Source organism: Lagopus muta, chromosome 24 (assembly GCF_023343835.1).
Source record: "Lagopus muta isolate bLagMut1 chromosome 24, bLagMut1 primary, whole genome shotgun sequence".
Taxonomy (NCBI): Eukaryota; Metazoa; Chordata; class Aves; order Galliformes; family Phasianidae; genus Lagopus; species Lagopus muta.
In genome coordinates this window covers 234,038-250,561 of record NC_064456.1, presented here as the reverse complement: position 1 = coordinate 250,561, position 16,524 = coordinate 234,038, and the positions used below count along the sequence as shown (strand labels likewise).

General features: G+C 53.9%; 1 protein-coding gene across 5 annotated transcripts; it reads left to right on the top strand.

Annotated features, from left to right (window-relative positions):
- The first annotated feature begins 1,202 nt into the window (after nt 1-1,202).
- Nucleotides 1,203-15,417, top strand: TBC1D22B (TBC1 domain family member 22B). 5 transcript variants are annotated; one of them, XM_048925624.1, is made up of 15 exons: nt 1,251-1,353; nt 2,014-5,170; nt 5,692-5,931; nt 6,257-6,570; nt 7,117-7,296; nt 7,756-7,826; nt 8,238-8,366; nt 8,723-8,788; nt 9,620-9,734; nt 12,047-12,153; nt 12,552-12,627; nt 12,938-13,065; nt 13,278-13,373; nt 13,551-13,682; nt 13,882-15,417. In XM_048925624.1, exons 3-15 carry the CDS (start codon nt 5,918-5,920, stop codon nt 14,008-14,010), a joined length of 1,557 nt encoding a protein of 518 aa, XP_048781581.1. In that variant the 5' UTR covers nt 1,251-1,353; nt 2,014-5,170; nt 5,692-5,917; the 3' UTR covers nt 14,011-15,417. The 5 variants fall into 5 exon arrangements, with proteins under 5 accessions (XP_048781584.1, XP_048781580.1, XP_048781582.1 ...); XM_048925627.1 differs by lacking the exon at nt 5,692-5,931 and having other exon boundaries at nt 1,203-1,353; nt 5,114-5,170; nt 13,551-13,593; XM_048925623.1 differs by lacking the exon at nt 5,692-5,931 and having other exon boundaries at nt 1,203-1,353; nt 5,114-5,170.
- Nucleotides 15,418-16,524: the final 1,107 nt, after the last annotated feature.

Here is a 16,524-nt window from a genome sequence, read left to right as displayed (position 1 = left end):
TGGCTGAGCGCCGTCCTAACGCTGCGGAGCTGCGCCGTGCCCGCTGAGGCAGAGCCTTTCCCTCGCACCCAAACTTGCACACATCTCGTAGACACGCTGCGACCACGAGCTCCGTGCGCGGCGCACGGCGGGGCGCCCCGCGGCCCAGTGTCCGCAGCACCGCCCGGCCCGCTGACGGAGGGCAGCGATCCGCAGCTGGGAGCCTCGACGCGCTCTTATTTTTTACTAGCCCGAAGTTTCCTTTCTCCGCTTCAGCCTCGGGACGGGAAAAGGAACCGATTCTCCTCTCAGCTTTCGATCTCGCTCGGAACTGAAAGCTGCCGGACCCGAAACGTCCCCGCATCCCGCGCGGGAGCAGCGTGCAGAGCGGAGCCGGGTTCCAGCAGCGCGGGGTGCGGAGCTGTGCCGCCCTCTGCTGTCCTCCAGAAACTGATTTTGTACAGAAATAGGCCGCTTTGGCACAGAAACATGCGCTTTTTTACACAGAAACATGCGCTTTTTTACACAGAAACGCGCGCTTTTGTGCACAATTATGCGTTTTTCTCCCCCTTTTGGAGCACCCCCATCACTCGAAGGGCCCCACGAGCGGTTCCAGGAGGCGGCTCTGCGGCCACCCGGCGGCCGTTCGCTGAGCGTGCGGTGACGGCGCTCCGGACCTCGGGGACAACGCGGGGCCGTCGGGGCTGGAAACGGCCCGAAATCCTCGGCGCTGCCCCGGCGACCATAGCAGCCGCGCAGAAGGCCCGCCGTTCGTTCCGCCACCGCCCCCCGCTGTCCCCTGGTTTTAACCCGCTGCCCCCCGCCTCCTCCCGATGGTTTCGCCCTCAGAAATCAGGTGCCCGCCTGGCGCGTTTCCTCCCGCGCTACGAGATTGGCCCTTCCCGCTCAGGGCGGTGCTAAACGCTCCCCGCCCTCCCTTTCGTTTGGTGGGTGGGTTTTCCCGTCTTACCCCCCGGTGCTAATGGAGCGCTCCCGCTCCCCCCCCCCCACGGGGCGGAATGGTCTCTCCCTATGCCCGCAGTCCCACCCCAGCCCTCCTCCGCCGTGACGTCACGCCATCTCCCACTTCCTATTGGCTGAGCCGCCGGGCCTGGAGCATAGCGGCCAATGGCGACGCTCTCCCCGCCCTCATCCAAGATGGCGCCGCCAGGGGCTGCGGGTGGGCAGTGGTGAGGCGGCCTGGGTGTGGGGCGGGCGCGCCGCCTTCTCCGCGCTCCGCCGCTGCGCCGCGGGGCCGGCCGGCCCGGTGGGCCCGCTGTCTGGCTGGCCGCCGGGCCCGGCCCTGCGTAGCTCCGTTATGGCGGCTGAGAGCGGGCGGCAGTTCTGGAAGCGGAGCGCCAAGCTGCCGGGCAGGTGAGCCGGGCCCGGTCCGGGCGGGTAACGACCCCGGGGCTGGGGGCTCATGAGGGGGGCTGGGCTCCCTGGGGCCACCCTGGCTGCGGGGGCCGCGTGTGTGTCCCGCGTGTGGCCGCAGCCCTGTGGGCTGTAGTGGAGGAACGGGTCCGAGTCTTCGGCGATTCGCCCCGTGTGGAGCCTTTGGGGGTGCCGCTCTCCCGATTGAGGCCGCGCTGGGAGCCCCGGGCTGTGGCCGCTCCCCTCCTGCTGCGGCCTTCGTGGCGGTGGAGGAAAAGCAGCGGCGCCCGGTAGGAAGCGGGCCTCGGGTAGGAAGTTGCGGGGGGGGGGGAAGAGGGGCGAGGAAGGTTCCTGAGCGGCCGTGTGAGCAGAGCAGAGCACCCCTTGGGGACGCCCGCAGTTCTGGTCCTCCCTTGCACCTCGTTTACGCTCAGTAGTCTCGTCTGCAGCTTGCCCTTCCCCTCCTGGTGCTCTTAGCCGGTTGCGGGGGCGATTAGGTTTGGGATTGCCTCTGAAAAATTCCCTCTCAGCTCGGTCTGCAGTGCAGCTGTGGGGCTCCGCTGTGCCTTTGCCTTTGGGGCCTTTTCAAAGCAGGTGGAGGGAACCGACGAGCCGTCCCAGCTCAGCGGATTCCCCATAGGCTCATCCTTTGTTATTCAGGGGTCGTGGTGCTGATGGTTGCACTTGGTGATCTTGGAGGTCTTTTCCAACCGTAATGATTCTGTGACATCCGTTGGACTGGAGAGGCAGCCTAAGTTTGTGGCAACTAAAGAGAAAGCACTTGAGTACTGTGCATCCCTCCTCTCTCTCCTGTGGGAGGATGGTGCTGTGCGGTCCCCAGGTTGCTCTGGTCCCTGCGATCCCATCCCTGGATGTTGTGCTGGGCTCTGCTGCCAGCACCTCTCTTGCACAGATGATGACTTTAGAGCCAGCTTGGAAAGTTCAAACCAGGTGAACCGGTCTGGGAGGCAGTTCCTGCACAGACAATGCGCTCGACATCAAGGCTTGTCAGAGCTCTCCCCTCCTAACAGACAATGGAAAATACCCTGTCCTGTGTTGTGGAGGAAGCTCGTTACCAGTTCCGTATGCTCTGTGTGCCAGTCCTTTCCAGACATTCTTACTAATAAATTGTTTCATGTCTCCGGGGCTGCCTTGCATCTTTTGCACTGGGAGTTCTCAACCTTGGGATTCTTTTGGGGTGTGCTGGCAGGTTGGTCTGGTGTGTTGTCCTGTGTGATGCATTGTTTATTTCCTGCCATATAGAGAGTTGAGTAGTAAGGCATCAGTGTGTGTGTTGTTTAAATGCTCTTTTAAAAAAGGGAGAAGCTGAGAGAGTCTGCTGGGAATAAAACATCTTCAGTCTCTGCAGTTGCCCTAACATGCTGAAGATGTGCTGCAGTGCCCATAACCTGAGCCCTGCCACGATCTGCCCGTAAGAGGTGTAACGCAGGTTCCACAGCAGAGCTCAGGCACAGATTGCATCAGGCACTGGGTAGGGAGGTGATGGGAAGTACCTTGTCCCACCGAGCTCTAAAGTAGGACAGGGGACTTGTGCTGTCAGTCTGGGAGCACAGCATCAGCACAGGTCTCAACTCCTGACTCGGTGGTATTTGCTAACACATGGTGCTTGCCGTGAGCTTTCCATGTGTGCAAAAGTCAGAGTTAAGCTTGGAGACAGCCAGTTCATCTAAATGATGCACTAGGGAGAGCCAGGCGAGTGAATAAATGAAGTATTTACTGGTTGCCATTTGCTGCCCTGCCTCTGTTTTCTGAGCTGTAGCAGTGGGATCTGCTGATGCAGCTTTGTGAGGCACTTTAAGATGCGCTGAGAGTCAGTGATGGGCTGAGCTGGAGGAGCAGGATCAGGCACTGAGTCTGCTCAGGTTCTGTGGTGCAAAGTTGCCATCTGGCAGCTGTGAAGGTGTGTGCATGTCTCAGGTCACCTGTTGCATGTCTCGGAGTATTTGCTCTGCTTCCTTTCCAGCTTGCTTTTTATGTACATGTATATATTTATATACAAACGTATGTGGGATGGTGGTACTCAGCTGTACCTGTCACCTTCAGCTGCCTGTGTGGGAGCTCCAGCAGATGTGCTGTGCAATGGATCAGCCTGGGATGCTTCACCTGTGGGAGCCTGGGCTCTTCACAGAAGATCTGCCTAGGATGGAACACTGCTGTTGTGTCAGCCGTTAGCAGCTGCAGCAGCATCTGATTGCTTCAGAGCATCAGGAAGGGATTTCTTCATGCACTGCTGGCTCCCGCATCCCCTATTCTGACTGTTCATTTTGCTGATGAGCATCACACAGACCCACGTGTGGTTTTCGTCCCTTCATGTGGGAGTCAGGTCATGTACCTGTTGGTAGCATGTGGATGTTCCTGGGCAATGCTGGTCCCCTCACAGGGAAGAGCAGTGCTGTGACTGTTGTTAGAAGGTGTTGTGAGCTTGGAAAGACTCTGCAGGCTCCTCTCCTGTGGGGAGCTGCCATGAGTCATTTGGAAACAGCTTTTTTTAACCCCAGTAATCTTTTTGCTCTGCCCACCCGTGAGTTTGCCTCTGTTTAATAGCTGTCCTGACTGCTCAATGCTAATTACTCAGAAGACTCTTTGCTAGCCCTGACTGGAGGTGTGCCAACACAGGGAGCCTTTCAGCACTTCCAGCAGCCGCCCTTTGCAGCTAGAGCCCACCCCTCTTTGGCCTCTCTGTGTTGTGGCTGTTCCCAGCCTCTGCCCTGGGTCTCCATGCCTCTCCCTTCCAGATGGACCTGTTGCTGTCACTTCCCTGGCACCCACTTGTCCTTTGCTGGCTCTCCAACTGCACCAGGCTGTGATCTTCCCCCTGCCACAGCCAGACTCCATCTGAGGCTCCCGGAAAGCCCCAGTGACCTGAGGGAAGCCTGTCCTTTGTGTGCCAGCTCTGAATCTGCCCTTGTCTCTGCCGTGGGATGTGGGGCTGTGCTGTGTAGTGGGGCTGCAGAGGGCTGGTTGTGTCCAGAGCTCCAAGTGTGACTTTTGGGGTGGCACGGCTGTGAATAGTTTCCCAAACTGAGGTAATAACTGAGGATCTCTGTCTCACTTCCCCAGCCTGTAAAACTAGCGATGAGTGGTGTCTGTTAGCTCCTTTTTGAGGCAGTGCTCCCCTGCAGTGCCAACAGCCCCCGGGCTCTCTGTGCCCTGGAGCACTTGCCCAGCTCCACAGGGGCTGAGCCATGACTTGTTCCAGACCACATAGGAAGTGGTTGGTTAAGCTGGGATTTGGACCTGCATCAAACCTTGTACTGGAGGCTGCTTTGTTGTAACGTTGGCTGCAAGCCTGAGTGCCAGTGTGGGGCAAACCCTCAGTGCTGAGGAGTCCCAGTGTTGCTGGATAGAGTCCTTCCCTATTGTGGAGGGCTCAGAGGTGTGGATTCTCTAACCCAGACAACTTTTGGATGAAAAAGAGAATGAATGTCAGTGCTTGTGGCAGGTGGCTGAAATGAGCAGAGAGCAGATCTGTGCTCGAGGAAGCACATCCCAATTCAGGCTGGCAAGAGCCTAGGAATTTAAACAAAGCTTCTCTTTGCTGCTGCAAAGAACAAATCTTCAGCTAATTGTGGCTCTTTGGATCTAAGGTTTTGAAGGCAGAAGCTTACAGGAGTTGATTTTGGTCTGTATTTGGATCCCAACAGCGTGCAAGAGGTGTTACCCCAGTCCAGGCTGAGCAGACCATCCGTGGGTGCCCTGAGATATTTTGCACTGTCTCTTTCTTTTTCCCTCCCTGCAGCATTCAGCCTGTCTATGGAGCACAGCATCCTCCACTGGATTCCCGCCTCACCAAAAAGTAAGTGCAGTTTGTCTCCTGGAGGCACAGCCTGTGTGCTTTGCTTTTCTTTCCCTCCCTCCCTCCCTCCCTCCCTCCCGTTCAGTTTTGGTAGAAGTCTCCAGCATCCCTAGCACTGTGATTCCACCCCCTCCTAATTGGACTGGTTCATTTTGCTGGGAATGTAAAAATGATGTAGCAGCTTCGTTCACATTTCCCGAGCAAACTCAGATGGTACCAGGGCAGCCCCGCTGTGCATCCCCTGTGTTCTGTGCAGTCTGAGCTCTTCGGTGCAGCTGTGATGTACAAGAAGGGCTGTACAAGGAGTATGGTGCTGTCCTGGGCTCTGTGAAAGTTCACAGGAAAGCTTATCTGCTGCTGCCTTTGTAGCCAGAGATCTGCACTGGGCAAATGTAGGGAGAAGATGCATTCTTTAGCAGTGATGTCTGCACCTACTGGATAGGGAAGAGCTGAGGGAAGGGCGAGGTAAAGCAGCGTGGCAGCAGGCAGGGTCAGCAGCACAACCACAGCACCCTTCCCAGCAGGAAGAGGCAGCACTGATCTGCGTGGCCTCCTTGTCCCTATCTCGTGCCGTGCAGCAGTGAACGTTCCTGTCCATGACGCTTCAGCTGGTGGACTTTGACTCCTGCTGCTTAAGGGTAAATGGAAAGGCTCCTCCTGCACCTGAGAAAAGAAACAGCCTGGTCTGTCTGCTGGGAGTGACTACAGCTGTGCCGGGAGCTTCCAGGAGCATAGGCTGGTTCTGGCATGCCTCTCTCCAGGTCACAAGACTTCTTTTTGCATTCATCTGCCTGTTTTCTGTGGGTTGGGAGGAAGCAGAGCTGGAGAAACTGTATGTCTCTCTTGTTTGCCCTTCTGAGCCGAGGAGGCTGGCACCTCTCCAGCTGTTAGCTGGCACTGTTGCTTTCTGTGCCCTGAGATCATACCAGCTTGGGCAGCCTCGAGGAGCTTAGTGCGTGTCCTGGGGTTTTGGAGGTGGAACTAGGAAACCGGGGGAAGCCAGGGACTGCCTGTGTGGAGCAGTGAAGGAAAGCATGTGGATAATCTAGCAGTGCTGCTCTGACATTGTTTCTCTCTGGCTTCCAGCTTCATCAAGGACCGCTCCAAAGCCAACGTGCTGCCTGTGAAAAGTAAGAAGGCCTCCAGCTTTCATGAGTTTGCCCGCAGCACCAGTGATGCCTGGGACATCGGTGATGATGAAGATGAAGACTTCACTTCCTCTTCTTCCTCTTTGCAAACTTTGAACTCTAAAGTGGCCAAGGCCACAGCTGCGCAGGTCCTGGAGAACCACAGCAAAATGCGGGTGAAACCTGAGAGGACCCAGCCTGCTCTCAGTGACGTGCCCACCAACTGCAAGGTCAACAAGTCCAGCAGCGAGGCCCAGCTCTCCAGGATGTCTGGTAAGAGCTGCCTTTAGGAGCAGCTTCTGGAGCTCAATATTGTGGGTACAGACATGTCTGTCTTCAAGGATCCTTGAAGAGAGACAGATTCTGAGGAGTTTTGAAAGTCTATTAAATTCTTGGTCAGCATGTGCTGCTCTTAATCAAGTCAGGATGAGACCCTGTGGAGGACCTTGCAGTTAGCTTATTCACTCTTTGGGTTGAAGCTCATTGGGGCATATCTGCAAGCTGGTTTTTCTGGGGTTCCCTCAGCTTCCTTCTGCCTCATCTTCTGTCCTTCCTATGTCCTCCCATATCTGATAGGGGAAGGCAGGCAGATATCTTGATGCGGAAGGAAGGAAATGGGGGAAGCGATGGGTTAGCCAGTCCACAGAGATCTGTTGCTGCTTCTCCAAGTGGCCAGCAGTGCTCTGTATGCTGGGGTTGGGCAGGAGAGATGCTGCCTGCTGTGCTGAGCCGAGCCTGTGGCGGTAGTCAGAGGAGCACAGTGGGGTTGAAGAGCTGCTGTCCCTTTCCCGTCCTCACCTCAGTGTCTGATCTGTGCAGAGGAGACCTGTGTGCGGACCCCCCTCCAGAAGCAGCAGTCCCTCCCCCTTCGGCCTGTCATTCCACTTGTTGCCCGAATCTCCGACCAGAATGCGTCGGGTGCTCCCCCCATGACGGTGAGGGAGAAAACCCGCCTGGAGAAATTTCGGCAGCTCCTTTCCAGCCATAACACAGACCTGGGTGAGTGGCGTAATGGGTGCCTGTGGGTGGGGAGGCAGAGGGAAGCCTGCTGCCTCTGTGAAACATGGTTCACTATCTACTCCAGGCTGAAAAAAGATGACTTGTGTGTTGGCAGATGATGACCTCTTCCAGCAGCTGCGTGTTTCCAGTCTGTTTCTGGTCACAAGTGATGGTTGTGGTCACAGGGGGCTGTTGGGCTTTGCATGAGAACTGAGCCCCACAGAGAAGGGACCAGTGGTTAGCATTCTGGCAGCCAGTGCTCCAGTCCCTGTGCTGAGCCAAGTGTCCCCACTCTCCAACCACAGACCCACATCCCCAGTCACTGCTAATGCGGAGCTCCGTGGAGCCTCAGTGTCTCCAGAGCTTGCAGGAGCAGACTGGGCTTTCCTCTCCTTTTAGGTATAGTGGTGCCTGGACGTGCCTAGGATCTAATCCATTGCCACCACTGTCCGTTTGCAGATGAGCTGAGGAAATGCAGCTGGCCTGGCGTGCCCAGAGAGGTCCGGCCTGTGACATGGCGTCTCCTCTCAGTGAGTACTTGGAGCTGGGATGCAGGAGGCTGGGGGGAATCTGGGGCACTCGTGCGCCTTCATGGGAGCAAATCTGTACGTGGTTTTGCTCATGTTGTACCTGTGGCCAGCCTACCAATGAGCTGTAGGATTTTTCTGGTCAGGGGTTGTAATTGCTACATCTCCTGAGCACAGACAACAGGCAGGTGCTGGGAATGTGGCTTGTTGTTTCAAGAAACTGAATCCTGTAAAGTTGGATTGTACCAGATTAGAAAAGGCATCAGAGTGTGGGAAAGCCGAAGGCCACAACTACTCTTCCCCTGCTCCACATTCCCCATATCTGCTGCATCCGTGTGCACAGCTGCCGGGCAGGACTTTAGAGGTTGGTTTGTGGTGAGGGAATAGGGGCTGCCCTGAGGTTTCCTCCTGCAGGGTTATCTCCCTGCAAACATGGAGCGTCGGAAGCTAACCTTACAGCGCAAGCGGGAGGAGTACTTTGGCTTCATCCAGCAGTACTACGACTCCCGGAATGAGGAGCACCATCAGGACACGTACCGACAGGTACCTGCCATCTGCGTGGCTTCCCGGCCCCTTGCCACTGCGTGTTTTTGAGTTGGGGTCATACCAGGACTTCTACCTGTTAGTTGCAGGTAGAAGTTAGTGACAAGTACTGGATTAGGCCTTCCCTAATCCCATCTGAATTGAGCAAATAACTGGATTTCCCAGCCCATCTCTGTCACCAGCCCAGCTCTGAGCGAAGGATGCTGAACTGTAGGTGACTTCCCTGCGCGGCTGTAATTTGTAGCACTCGTAGCACTCGTGTGAGGGGCACTGCAGGGTGGATTCTCTTCTGTCATGTTGAGTTATTGTGTCCCTTAAAAGCATGGCTGATGTATCTGACCCATGCTCTCTTCCAGATTCACATCGACATTCCAAGGACCAACCCACTCATCCCCCTCTTTCAGCAGCCGCTTGTCCAGGAGGTAAGGGGACAGAGTTAGACCGACAGTGTCGTTAGACTGAGTAACTCTGCAGACCAAATGTCCTGGGTGACTCCCAAAACCTTGTCCAGCTGGTCAGGAAATACATGCTCACGCTGCCGGGTCTAGTCCTCAACTTTCTGAAACGCATCAGTCTTGAAGACCAGGGGCTACAAGGTCAGCATTTTTTTCTGGCAAGAATTGGTAATAGTCCTGAAGCTTTTGTTCTGAAACAAATTTGATGAATTTGACACAGAGCAGGACATCAGTTGTGTTTCACTGCAAAAATGCCCCTGCACAAAGCGATGTGTGAGAAAATCACGTAGGGCTGTTGGAGAGGTGGCCAGGAGGTGTGAGCATCTGTTGTCTTGGTGTGTGTGTGGTATGTCAGAGTATGACGTCCTGGGGCTGGCTGGGAGTAATATATGTAGGTTTTGGAGGCTGCTCTGTTGGGTGCTGCGATCTGTGATGTTCTGCTGGGAGCGCTGTGCCGACAGCTGGTGGATAAAGAGCACAGGTAACAGCCTTAGCTGTCCACGTGATGTTCAGCAAGATGTGCAGCTCTTGGAAAGTTGGTGTCGGCTCTTCTTCAAGCAGCAGTCTTGATGAGGACTCTGGATTGTCTTGCTCTGGAAAGAGTGGGCTGGCCTTTGTGGGGATCTGTGGATCATGCTGGAATCTCTTAGGACTGGTATCTTCTTATCTTAACCATACTGCTGCAGAAGAGCCTGTCAATGCATGACCTTTGCTCCCTGAGCTTAGCAGTTATGCTTTTCTGCCTCTCCTTTGTGCACGGCTAATGCAGGTACCTGCTTTCCTTCAATTCTTCCCTAGATCTTTGAAAGAATCCTGTTTATATGGGCCATTCGACACCCAGCCAGTGGCTATGTACAGGGAATCAATGACCTGGTCACTCCATTCTTTGTTGTGTTCCTCTCTGAATATGTTGGTAAGTGATGTTCACTGCCTCTTAACCGTAATGCTGTGAAGTGCTGGCATCGCCTTGCTGGAGGTGATGTGTTTTCTTTCAGCTCCTGCGCCGTGCTACAGATGCATCTTATGCATCTCTTAGTGCACCTTTGCTGCCTGGCTGAATTGACTTCAGTTTCATAACCTTGCTGAGCTCTGCAGAAGTTGAAGCAGTAATGGTAGATTTGTGTTTGAATGTACTTAGAAGAGCCCACCCTCCTCCAGTCTTGGTGCTGAGGGAGTTTAGGCAGAGCCTTGGTGCCCTGAGCTTGAGGTGGTGGGGAGGATCTTGCTCTCAAAGCTTGAATTTGGAGCTCATTCTTGCTCTAGGAGGACAGACTGAAGTATAAAGAGACCCTGTTGAGAATGTAAAATAAACAGTTTAAATAATGATTCCTGTCCTGTGCTGCTAGTGCAGGTGTTTCTGTCAAGCTGAGAGTTTCAGAAACTAAATTGACTTCTCCCAGCTGCTTTTGGCTTTCTTGTCAGCCAGTTGCTTTTAGCTGGAGAGCAAGTCATTTTCACCCATGGGATTTTCATTCTTTCTCCAGCTCTTGCTGAGTTTTGGAGTTGACATGAACACTGGGGTGCCAAGAGAATGTTTAAGCATAAGGATCATTTTTTCACTGTAAAGAGAAAGGAAAAAGATTTTCTAAGACAATGACAGAGAAATCCTCTTGGACAAATGATTTAGGATCTGATCCACCGCTTATTGAAGTCCCTGAAAGCCTTCCACTGTCTACCTGAAGCTTTGTAAGCTAGTAGTGGTCCTTGTCTTTTGAGGACACAGGGCTAATCCCCAAGCCATACCGTTGCTCCTCACAGTCTGAAGGGGAAAGCAGTTGGGGCTCTACTGCTACCTGGAGCGAATTCCCTGTTCTGGGAAGTAAAGAGTGAGTCAGCTGAGCCAGAAAAGAGCTGGTGTACGTTGGAGCTGCTTTAGGTACTTCGTGTGACTTCTTGCAGTCATGCACCATGTTGGTCATTGGGTTCATAGCTGGGACCTGTCTGACTGGGGCCACACTTCTTCCCATCTTTCAGGCCCCTTTTATCCTTTGAATGTGGCCGCCTTCTGTCACTGAGAGTTGCACTGACCCAAGCAATACCACACATCCTCTTCTGTCTCCAGAGTTTGGGACTCAGAGCCAACCTTTAGGTCAGGAGCACGATGTGCTCAGGTCTCAGCAGCCATCTGAACCCCATGAAGTGTCACTCACAGGAGCTCTGCCAGCCCCCCACCCCCCAAGTCCTTGGGTAACTGTGGCACTGGTGGCAGTGTCCTGGCTGCCCCAGCCTGCCTTGAGTGGCTGTCACTGTGCCACCAGCTCCCTTTCAGAGCCATATGTTGAGTATCTTGTTCCTTTCTACGGGGCCCCTTAATGATGCCACTGAACAGATGTTTGAGCTGAGCCATGCCCTCTGGAGGCTATTTTTGTGTTTAGTTTTTTTTCCCCCAAAGCTTCTTGCAGCCCAGGATCTCCTAGCAGTCCTCCTTTGCTGGCAGAGTTGCTGTTCTTGTCCCTTTGTCCCTGTGAGTACAAGCAGCAGGCTCTTCCCTGTTACCTAGGCTTATTACCACCTCCCTTTCTTTGTCACACTTGTACTGAGCTCATCGTGCCTGGAGCCCTGCAGGGAGCTTTTCTGCACGAGGTGACAGCTGTGTGGCTGAGCCACCAGTACCAGCTGTACACACTTGGCCTCGTTCTGCTCCTTAACCTTGCCCATATTCCTGCTAGGGGGAAGTGATCGAGGAAAGGAGGTGGATATCTGCTAAACAGAGTTTTTGCCTGCCTTTATAATTACCTGGGAACTTGAGGATGGCTGTTGAAGAGCCAGAAGAGGAGTAACTGCTAATTTTGGATGATGACCTGCAGCTGGAAAACAGCCTTGTTACTTTTTCTTAGCAGTGTCAGCACTGCTGGATTTGCCTCTCCTGGTTGTTGGCAGAGCTGCCCTCACCCACAGAGAATGTGCCCTAGGAGCAGACCCATGTCAGAGCCTTCATGCATGCACCGCTCTGGCCTCTCAGGAGTGACAGCAGCAGCAGAGACTCTCCTGGTCTCCTGAGCAGCTGGGCTGGGTTCAGATCGTGGTTGCTGAGTATCTTGGATGCTGGTGCTCTCCTGGCCTGGAGAAGCAGGTCGATGCAGAGGTGTCCTACTTTGTACTGGGAAAGCTGTTCGTTTCAGCTTGCTGGCAGTTGCATGCAAGGAGCCTTAAAGCCTCTTGGTGTTCCTGTGAACCACCTGGTGCCCTCCATCCCCCTTATTCTCCTCCCTGTCTGTTTTGCAGAAGAGGACGTGGAGAACTTTGATGTGACAAACTTGTCACAGGATGTTTTACGGAGCATCGAAGCTGATAGTTTCTGGTGCATGAGCAAGCTGCTGGATGGGATACAGGTGAGCAACTGGAGCCGCAGAGATGTCTCCCCTTGCCTGATGCAGCAGCACCACTGCCTTCTCGCTGTATCCCCTGGAACTAGTGTGTAACTAGCTGGGCCTGCAGCACTCCTAGCATTTAAAATTGGAGTTGTGCCTACGTTTGTTCTCTGACAATGTACCCAGCATTAATGGACATTTGGGCATGATGTGGGGGCAAAATCCCAGGGAAGAAAAGAGCTGCAGCTGTGCAGTGCAGCCAGCACTGTCCCAGCTTCCCAATTACTGGGGACTTCACAGCAGACAGATCCTGGCAATCAGGTGCTGTATGTCCTTGGCTGGTGCAGAGCTGGGGATCTGGTTTTGGTCATTTCCAATTGTTGCAGCTGCTGCTTCTGACTGATGGCCTTTCCCTGCAGGATAACTACACCTTTGCACAGCCAGGGATCCAGAAGAAAGTCAAAGCTCTGGAGGAGCTTGTGAGCCGGATTGATGGTAGGTGACAAAGGAATTTGAATGGGGGAAGACTTCTCTCACAACAGTGAGAGGCTTTCTTTGCAAGTAGGAAGGAACCCTCTGTACAAGGAGTAGATGCTTGCCCACAGTGAGTAGGGGCAGAGCATGGTTGGCCAAAAGGCTCCTGGGGGAGGGATTTCATTGGCAAGGTAGGATGAGGTGAGTGGTGGAGGTGTTTGTGAGACCTCAGCCTTGAAGTACATGTAAGCCATCATGATTTGGACAGTGCCTTATGCAGGAGCTTGGGTGCTGTGATCCCCAGGTGTGTAAGTGAATTGTGCTGTTTCAGAGCAGGTACATAATCACTTTAGGAAGTACGAAGTTGAATACCTGCAGTTTGCCTTTCGTTGGATGAACAATCTGCTCATGAGGGAGCTGCCTCTTCGCTGCACAATCCGCCTTTGGGACACCTACCAGGTATGTGCACTTGCTGCCATCCCTTCTTGGCTGCCCTCTGTAGGGCCACCTCCTCGCACAGGGAGGTGAGGCGCCATGCAGCTGGGGAGGTTAGAGGAGCAAAGTGTGGCCTCTGGGGTGTTTATAGACAGCTGAAGGTGACATGGACATGTTTGGAGGAGCTGTGCTCCAGCAGAGCCATAGCAGCTGACCCAGAGTTTTGTCGCCTACAGTCAGAGCCAGAGGGGTTCTCGCATTTCCACCTCTATGTCTGTGCCGCCTTCTTGATCAAGTGGCGGAAGGAGATCCTGGATGAGGAAGACTTCCAGGTGAGTCCCCAGTGTGTGGGACTAATTCTGGGCAAAAGGGGAGGGAATTGCCTCGGGTGGGAGCCCACAATGGATATGGATATGTGATGGCAGCTCAGCTGTCATCTCAAAACTGGCTCTAAGATCACCCAGTCTCAGGAGTTTTGCTCAGAAGTAACCCGTAGCCTTTGTGCTCAGGGCAGAGGACTGAACGGTTGGACAAATACCAGCTCTTTCCTAGGTTTGAGCTTTGGGCGCAGTGAGTCCTACAGTGGCTGCCTTTTGCTGTCTGATTGTAACACTGGATGGGAGCACCCTTTCTTGCAAGAGGTTTGAGGGCTTCTGAGGGTGTTTCACTTGTTCAGAGTTGACACGAGCACATCTTAATGCTCTCCTGAGCCTTTCAGACCTGCCAGCATGGCGACCCAAAGCTCCTGAATGCTGCTGCCTCTGTTCATTCTGTCCCTGGGCTTCCTCTGGGTCTGTATTTTGCCATCAGCTGCTCCAGTGTGAGCATCTTCTCTTCCAGGGCCTTCTAATGTTGTTACAAAACCTGCCGACGATACACTGGGGCAATGAAGAAATCGGGCTCCTCCTTGCTGAAGCCTACAGACTCAAGTACATGTTTGCAGACGCTCCCAATCATTACCGCCGATAGGTGCCAGGACTCAACTCCCTCCTCTGCCCACCTCCTCCTCCTGGCCCATCTGATCACTGTGGCATTTTGTCATCCACGTCCTCGGATGCTTCAGCTGGGAACTGCTCTTCGCTGTACAAAGCTCACGTTGACTCAACTCTTCTGCGTGCCTGTCTGCCACTCCACACACCTGGATGTGCCACTCCAACCACTGTCAGTATTTCACTCTGTGCTGGGGGCCTGAGCCAGGGAGAGAAGCTTGAAGGGGCAGGGGACAGCTCTACAGATAACTGAGCTCTCCCAGCCCTGCCTTGGGCTTGTCCAGCTGCTGATTGCCTTGCTATGCTGTGACACGTTTGCCCACTGCTGCACCTGTGTACACACATGCTCGTGCCTCACATGTGTGTGCTGCCCCGTCTGCTCCCTTCTCTCTTCAGCTGCAGTTTGATCCAGCTCCCAGACAAAAATGCCTTATCAGTGACTGGCTGGAGAACTTCCCTGGGGCTGCAGGGCGAGAAGTTTCTCAGGGCCCAGCTTCATTCCTCAAGCCTTCTGGGATCACGAGGGAGCTGCTCCCACCTGCCCTCTCCTCTCCCTCCTCTTTGCCTTTCTTCAGGTGTGAGACAGCGTGGTGGGCACGGTGGGGGTTAACCCCCCCATGTGCTCTGCATGATGCACACCGCTGTGACGAGACGCTCTGATGTGCCATCGGCGTGAGGGCAGCAGGGGGACTTCTGAAACTCCTTGCACAGCCCCCACTCTTCCGAGGCGTTCTGTGTATATTGTGTTCTTGTGTATATGGGTCAGAGATGTACAATATATGTCCTCCATTTGTAGCAGATATGATTTTATATTTATAACGTGGGTCCCTCGTTCTCCCTGTCCTCTCCATGGCCTCCCACCTCCCCTCTGGATTGGGGTGAAGTCAGAGCCACGGGTATTTCTGCCCTGACATGTTTGGAGTGTTGAGTTTGTCAGGAAGGTGTGTGTCAGAAACGTGTATCTCGAGGCTTCCCCTGCAACGAGGAGTGTGGGAGTTGGAAGGGGATGGGAGCTGAGAGCAGGTTGAGGAGATACAGGGTATGGTGCTGCAGGGCACCATGGTGCCAGTGCCACCAGTGGGCTCTTGGGCACCAAAGATCCCCAGTGCGGTGCTGGCTGTGCCTACTGCTCCCTACAGTGCGGATGCATCCTCCGAGAGAACGCAGCCAGAAACCACCCTGGGTTCTTAAATGAAACCAATTGTGAATGTTTTATCAGGCTGGTTTCCTTCTGTCTCCCTCCTGCGGAGGGCTGCAGGGGGGGGAGAAATATGACCCCACATTTCTTGGGGCAGAACATGGAGGTGCCCTGTGGGAAGGGGCAGCAGGGGCTGAGCATGTGAAAAGCAGAGCCTTGTTGCCAATAAAACTCCAGTGTCTCAAGAAACTGCTTTCCTAATCCAGAGTTGCTTTTTTCTTCTTGGGCAGTTAGACTTCTCCTTTATTTCAGTGTGCACCTTCTGTGGTTTCTCTGAGCCAGACCTTTGCTGCTCTTTGGCAGTTTGACATAACTCATTAAAAAAAGAAAAAAATATCAACAGAAGCTCGGGCTGAGCGCAGGACGGGGTGGTCTGGCACCTGCTTGTGTGTGGACTGCACAAAAGCTCCATCATTGCCCCCAGGGCCTTCGGGTAAGTTACATTCCTCCCTCATGCCTTATTCTCCCACTCCACAAAACCTTTTAGCACCATACTAAGGGAAAGCACTAATTGTCTGAGAGTTGAAGTCACAGCATAGTCCCTGCCCCCCCCCCCCCCCCCCCCCAAAAAAAAAAAACCTGAGACCCTACAGAGTCACTGCAAGATCTCTGCTCTTGTGATTTTAATCCTTTCCCTACGGCTCCTCACTTTCATTTCCTGTATTTCTGGCTCACAGGGAGAAGCTGGGGGCAGTTGCTGATGGTTCCAGGCATGGGAGATGCCAATGTCATGGAAACTTTTTTATCCACAGAATAATTCAGTAAGTCATAATTTCATTTGTTCAAGGACAAAGAAGAAATGATGAAGGAGGTGGAGGAAAGGTTTTATTAGTATGTAATAATCCCGCCCAAAAATGGCAGCAGGGAAGTGGAGGGGCAGGCACTGATGTAGGGCTGCAGAGGACTGCTTTTCAGACCTTCCCTAGGAGGAAGCTGCAGGGAGCTTGATCCTTCTTGCAACAGGTGGAAAACATTAACAAAGATGTTAATAAGTCACCTTTTAATGCATTCATATGTCTTCACATACACTGCAGGTGTATGCCAGGCAGCTGTGCATCACAATGCCCTCCTGGCTACAGAAACTGTCCTTCATTCATTCTGCTGGGTCAGGTCACACATGTGGAGGGAAAAGGAGAAGGCTTGGAATCTGCACAGGGAGAAGAATGCTCCTCAGGGTAGAGTGATGCTCAGAGAGCCACACTGGAGCACCTAGCTCCCATCTCCATCTGTTGGAGGACTCTGCCTGTATCCTGGTGCTGCAGGAGCCCCCAGGCCCACAAGCAGAGCCCAGAGATG

Excerpts from the sequence above, each read along its gene's own strand:
- TBC1D22B (XM_048925623.1), top strand. The coding sequence starts at position 1,298 with ATGGCGGCTGAGAGCGGGCGGCAGTTCTGGAAGCGGAGCGCCAAGCTG. Across the intron at positions 6,571-7,116 it reads CCAGCTCTCCAGGATGTCTG|AGGAGACCTGTGTGCGGACC; the intron begins GTAAGAGCTGCC and ends TGATCTGTGCAG. Across the intron at positions 13,374-13,550 it reads TGGATGAGGAAGACTTCCAG|GGCAGAGGACTGAACGGTTG; the intron begins GTGAGTCCCCAG and ends CTTTGTGCTCAG.